The sequence below is a fragment of the Austrofundulus limnaeus genome, unplaced genomic scaffold, assembly GCF_001266775.1.
Source record: "Austrofundulus limnaeus strain Quisiro unplaced genomic scaffold, Austrofundulus_limnaeus-1.0 Scaffold225, whole genome shotgun sequence".
Lineage (NCBI taxonomy): Eukaryota > Metazoa > Chordata > Actinopteri > Cyprinodontiformes > Rivulidae > Austrofundulus > Austrofundulus limnaeus.
The window spans coordinates 392,121-398,479 of NW_013952627.1; the positions used below are offsets into that span (position 1 = coordinate 392,121).

A 6,359-nucleotide genomic window follows, 5' to 3' on the forward strand; every position below is an offset into this window, starting at 1 on the left:
GATTTGAGAGAACAAAAGAAATTGCATTATTTAAGTAAACACCAGACTAGCATGAGTTAATATGTTTTATCTTTTGTATTAGTAGTATTGAGGTTAGGGTTAAGTGTTATTTGACAGATCTGCTCTCCGAACAGGTCCAAGACAAAGTTKTGTAGAAGTACAGATCAGGTTAGGGTTGTAAAAAAATATATATCCTAAATTCTGAACTATTTGTAATTTGCCAAAGAAGAGGGTGAGGTGTTGAGACTTAGGCCATGAAAACCCAAACCGAATTCCTCTCATCAGGCTGAGAACACCCGTGAAGCACGGCAGTGGCAGCATCATGCTGTGGGAAACTTCTCAGAAATAAAGAAAAGATGGGCAGAGGGAAATATAGAGGGCATCCTTTATTTCTATGAGTCTCCCAGAGGTTTGAGACTGGAATGGAGGTTCCAGCAGGACCATGATCTTGACAAACYGAAGTGGATCCATAGGTGTAAAATCAGAATATTTTTATCATCATTGTAACAAGTACAGTAAAATGAGGTGGTCCTTTATGGTGTCAAAGAGGAGAACAAAAGAAAGGGTTTAAGGAGAACCAGTTGAATGTTCTGGGATAGTCCAGTCAAATCCTCAGTCAGGTTTTTCTGCTCTTCCAAAGATAAAACTTGGTTGTGATGAACAGTGTGCACACTTTGCTCCAGGTTGGACAAGATGGACAAGTGCGAGATGTTCGGAGGCTTCGAGCTGGAGGCAGAYGACAGAACAGAGGAGGAGAGGTCCCGGCAAAGAGGTACAAAGGGGGACGGTTTGGCCCCCAAGGCTCCTATGGACACGGACTACCAGGAGGAGATAGAGGAACCCAAATGCAAAATCCGATTCAATCTGGGATTTGACAAGTGAGCCTCAACATGCAGTGATAAACTGATTTCTGCTTCTGTTAAACTCTCATCAGGGTTGCTGTGTGTCATCAGGACTCATGGTTTTATTAAAGCTGACTGTGAATCTGTTTGACCCTCAGTAATCTGGAATAATTCTGTTAAACATGTTTTGTTTCTAGAGGGATTCGAGGTGAACAGCCGGCGGAACACAGAGATGACTCTGCTTTTACCATCGAACGGTTATTTGAAGCTGCGGCAAGTAGGGACGTCCAAAAACTGGATGGCCTTTATGACTACTTGCATCGAAACATGAAGAAACTCTCAGACTCTCTGTGTAAGTGTGTGTGAGCAGCCAGAACGCAGTGTAAGGGGACCTCTAGCTGTGAGCTAACCTCTAATATGTCGTTCCACATCTAGATCAGTCCTACGGCAAAACTGCCCTGATGAAAGCTCTGCTGCACCTCAGAGACGGCAAGAACGAGACCGTAGACGTGCTCATCGACATTTCAGAGAGGCTGGGCGACATCCAGAAGTTTGTGAACGCAGCTTTTACCAACAGCTACTATAAAGGTCAACATTCCTCTCAGTAAAGGAGATATACAATGTTTCTGTTCACGTGCAAACGAATGGATGAAGAAATTTGCTGAAGAAGCTGAAAGCTAAAAAGAGAAAAAATGCTAACAGTACCAAATTGCAATAAAAAAGTAAAAAAGTTAATTAAAAGTAGCAAAACACTAAGTTACTTAACCAATCTGACCTTCTGTCTCCCCTGGCAGGTCAGACAGCTCTACATATAGCCATTGAGAGAAGGAGTTTATCCTACGTGAAGCTGCTGATCAGTAAAGGAGCAGACGTTCATGCCAGAGCCTGCGGAAAGTTCTTTCAGCCACACGATGGCCCTTACTTCTACTTTGGTGAGTCCATGTTGGGGTTTTTGGAGAGGACTGACTGTTCTTCAAAGACCAGGGTGGACTCTTTAGCCTCATCAAACTCCAGTCCTCAGAGGGTCAATGTCCTTCAAGTTTTTTATTCTCTGCTCCATCACACCTGGTTCAAATGACTGAATAACTCCTCTTCAAGTCTGTTCAGGACTTCATCTCAGTTGTAAAAAGAGAGCAACCTTTAACAGAACTCTGCTGCTCTCTGTTGGTTGAATCAGGTAAAAATCTTCCTTCTCACCCATCTCAAGGCAGTGGTTCCCAACCTGTTTATACTTGTGTACCCCCTGAGCCATATTGTCATACCACTAGTACCCCTTCAGTCAAATGATGATTCTCCAAAACTATAATGTACAACAACAACTGATTATTAAATGAAAATTATTTATTTAACCCCCTAGAACCTTTAATTCTCAGGCATTTTATTTTTAACTCAAATWAAACAAAGATAAAAATGTTGCCTTGAAAGTGAACAAGTAATTTAATAAATAAACCATGTAATGGCAGGTGCAGAAAACAGCAGCATCCAAAATACATTGCATTGTCCAAAATAAATTAGAAGCTCACCCAAATGAGCAAATTCTGTGAGATTCCATGTTTTATACTGGATTCTATTTTGTGTTAATTCTGTGATTCTGTCTGCAATTTCCACATCTTATTTTTACATATTTTTTACACACCTGGGAAATTTTTCCACGTACCCCCTGTAATATGCTTGCGTACCCGTGGTTGGGAATCACTGCTTTAGACAGTGTGGAGGGCTGAAGGAACTGTCCAAGGTCCTGAAAGTGTTGGAATGTTTCAAGACTTTAGACAGTGTGAAGGAACTGTCCAAGGTCCTGAAAGTGCTGAAAGGTTTCAGGACTTTAGACAGTGTGAAAGAACTGTTCAAGGTCCTGAAAGTGCTGAAAGTGAACTGTCATATTGAAATGAGGATTAAATCAAATTTGGTCAAAATGACCTAATCATATTTTATGTAATTTTAATGAGGAATAGTCAATATAGAAAGGAATCCTCAAACAGTATTTGAATATTTAGATTTCCCTGCTGGAAAGAAACAAAAACGTTGCTAGCTCACAGAAAATCTCAAAGTTTTAGGGAATTTTTCCTCAAAATCTTTTTTTTGTTGCACCTACTCAAAAAGTGCTTCAAATTTTTTTTAGGATTATATTTCAGATAGTTCATTCAAATGATACATTAATAAGGTATATTTTGACAAAATGAATATATTGAAAACTTATTTCTCCACATACTAATTTTAGACCTAATCCTTGTTTCAATATGATGGGTCACAAATTAAATTTCTCTGAATTTAAATTTTTTTTGTTGATGCTTTTGTGTCTCTTACATTTTTTTGTTACTGTTTTTTCCCACAAATCTTTTTATTTTCATGTGCTGCTTTTACATTTCTCTGTCTCTAGTTTTTACTTTACCATAAGTATTTCTGTCTCATATTGCAAATAAGGTGGGCGGGGCTTCTTGGAACAGCTCCTCTCCTATCTGTCAACAGACAGGAAAGAACAGGAACCACGTGCAGATCGATTGTTTAAGCCTGCCTCAATTTAGCTTGAAGTTTAAAAGTTCAATTAAAAAGATAGGCACAGGTAAGTGTTTTCCACCTTGCCACTGTTTTCAACTAAGCRTTAAACTTCAAGCTAAACTGAGGCAGCACAAGCATGAACAATCTGCACATGATCCTGCTGCTTCCTGTCGTTTTATCACTTGAGAACCATCTATTTGCTAATAATTAGAGCCATGTCCACCACTGCCCAAATGGATTAAAAACAACAAATTTACTGAACTGAACCAAGGTACCTCTAACATGTACTGAACAAGTTTTTATCTCCAAAAGAACTCACCTGAATCTGACCATCTATCATCCAGGGCTGGTTTATCAAATATAAACCAACTGTCACCTCCGAGTGCTACATCATAAATCTGTTAAATAAACTTGTGTTTCTAAGCTGTTGTGGACAGAACTGTCTCTGATGCGAACCAGTTTGTCTCCAGGCGAGTTGCCCCTGTCTCTAGCAGCCTGCACAAACCAGCCTGACATCGTGGAGTACCTGATGGTGAACGAGTACCAGCAGGCAGACCCCAAGCTGGTGGACTCTCAGGGCAACACGGTGCTGCACGCCCTGGTGATGGTGGCAGTCGACAAGACAAAGAAATCGAAGGAGAACACAGCATTTATCGCCGCCATATATGACCAGATCCTCAAGATCACCAACAGACTGCACCCCAAGCTGAAGCTGGAGGATGTCGAGAACCACAAAGGACTGACTCCTCTCAAGCTGGCCGCAAGGACCGGCAAGACTGAGGTGAAATACCACAGGCTGTTGTGAAAAGATCTGCAAGGTTTACAGAAGCTCCGACAGACATGAGAGCTTAAGGCATAGGCATATGTCAGAATTCATTTCCGTTTTACAGTTTTTCTTTCATCTGTTTCCGCAGCTCTTCTCGTACATCCTGAAAAGGGAATTCCAGGAGAATCACACCAAACATCTGTCCCGTAAGTTCACTGAGTGGGTGTATGGACCTGTCCACTGCTCCCTGTATGACCTGGCCTCGGTCGACTCGTACGAGGACAACTCTGTCTTGGAGATTCTGATCTACGGCAGTGACATTCCTGTGAGCTTCACCGCCGTCATGAGTCTGGTTGGATCGGCTGGAGCTTGTCTTAGACTCAAACTTGACGTCTTCTCTCTTAGAATCGTCACAAGATGCTGGAGACAGAGCTGCTGAGCCGACTGCTGGAGGACAAGTGGAAGAGGTTTGCAGGTCGAATGTTCCTCCTCAACTTCCTGCTTTACCTTCTGTACCTGATCGTCTTCACTCTTGTGTCCTATAATAAGAAGAACAGGGTGGTAAGCTGGTTTCCACACTCTGTTTGACAGATGTGTATGTGAGACAGACCTGTCCTCATGTCTCCTCTGTGTGTCCACAGCCACCGTTTGTCATTGAGAACACTATCGAGGATTGCCTGTATGTTTCAGGCCAGATGCTGACAACTTTAGCAAACTTGTATTTCTTTTTTATTGGGGTATGTGGACAAATGTTACCTCAGATTTTCATATCACTTGTGGAAATGTTAGAATTCATTAAAATGTGTCTAAATACATAGTTTGTAGACATGAAGAGGAAACGACCAAAGATGAAAACGCTGCTGGTTGATGGATACTATGAGATTCTCTTGTAAGTATCAAAAATTTTATTTTGCTCAAGCACGGTCTAATTTGTTGTCAGAATGTCTAAGACTTCAAAAATGCTGAAATAATTTTCATCATCACCAAAGCTGAACAAAAGGTACAAAATTGGTTAGAATATATTTTGTATTTGCTTTTTGATAAAACAAATATCTTAAATATTAACAGGACAAAATTGCATTTTCTGTTAAAAAATGCTAGATAAAAGCTAAAAATTGAAAAAAATGCTAGCTGTAAACTAAAAATAGCAAAAGACTAGCTAAATGTATCTATTTGCTACCTAAAAGTTTAATGTAGCAAAGAAGCAGAACAATAGCTATAATCTAAAATAAACAAAAGCTTAGTTAAATGTAAAAAGCTAAAATTAGCAAAAGACTGGCCAAAGTTAAAGTGTAACTATAAAAGCCACAAAACTCAAAAGTCATATAGCTCCCATCTCCTGAATAAACTTAGCGTTATATTCATAAAATAGACAAAAACAATCACCAACAATGAAAGCAATGCTAATGCTGACTCAGCATTCAGATTGTTAGAAGATAACAGGATAGCGTAGTTAAAACACATTTTTTTTACCATGTCATCCAAAGTCACTAAATTTATTGATTTATTTTTTATTTTATTGTATCATTTGAGAGCTTGATGCATTCAAAGTCTCATTTTTATTTGATCATACGGTCATCACTCAGACTGACCTGACTCAGAGCCCTGTGACATCCCTGCTGTTGACAGTTTTGTGCAGGGCTTCCTGTTCCTGGTCTCAGTAGGGCTGTATCTGTCGGGGCGGCAGGAGTACCTCGGCTTCTTGGTGGTGTGTCTTGCTCTCAGCTGGGTGAACATGCTGTACTACTCCAGGGGTTACGAACACATGGGCATCTACAGTGTCATGATACAGAAGGTAACTGACCTTTGACCTCCACTGGCGGAAATCCCAGTGAACTGTAATCTGAGGCTGTCTGTCTTTGCAGATGATTCTCAGTGACATCCTGCGATTTATTTTTGTCTACATCGTCTTCCTCTTTGGATTCTCAGCAGGTAATATTTAGTGCACACCACCAGTTTTACCTTAAAAATTTATGGCAAATTCTGTATAACAGGAACATCAAACTCCTTTTCACCGAGGGCTACATGAGAATCATGGTGGCCCTCAAAGGGCCAGCTGTAATTAACTTCAACGTTTCGTGTTTAACCTATATTAAACATGTAACGTCAAGTTCCTCGTCTCATTGCTACGGTTGAGCACAGCTAACAATTACTGAGCTCTACGTGGTATTTCCTGCATAGAAACAGTGTTTTAACACACTCTTATAAACAACACATACTGTATGTATGTATATATACATTTACATATATATATA

The 6,359-nt window shown here is 40.2% G+C and overlaps 1 protein-coding gene across 2 annotated transcripts in view; it reads left to right on the forward strand.

The window, feature by feature from the left end:
• The window catches only part of trpv1 (transient receptor potential cation channel, subfamily V, member 1), a 16,554-nt gene that overhangs the window by 2,516 nt on the left and 7,679 nt on the right, over window positions 1-6,359 (forward strand). For both annotated transcript variants that reach the window (XM_014019632.1, XM_014019633.1), the window contains exons 2-12: window positions 684-878; window positions 1,040-1,194; window positions 1,278-1,430; window positions 1,637-1,774; window positions 3,809-4,119; window positions 4,253-4,429; window positions 4,510-4,665; window positions 4,746-4,841; window positions 4,923-4,993; window positions 5,734-5,899; window positions 5,970-6,036. In XM_014019632.1, coding sequence (XP_013875086.1) covers window positions 694-878; window positions 1,040-1,194; window positions 1,278-1,430; window positions 1,637-1,774; window positions 3,809-4,119; window positions 4,253-4,429; window positions 4,510-4,665; window positions 4,746-4,841; window positions 4,923-4,993; window positions 5,734-5,899; window positions 5,970-6,036 — 1,675 coding nt within the window. In that variant the 5' untranslated portion in view covers window positions 684-693. The remainder of the gene's footprint in view (window positions 1-683; window positions 879-1,039; window positions 1,195-1,277; window positions 1,431-1,636; window positions 1,775-3,808; window positions 4,120-4,252; window positions 4,430-4,509; window positions 4,666-4,745; window positions 4,842-4,922; window positions 4,994-5,733; window positions 5,900-5,969; window positions 6,037-6,359) is intronic.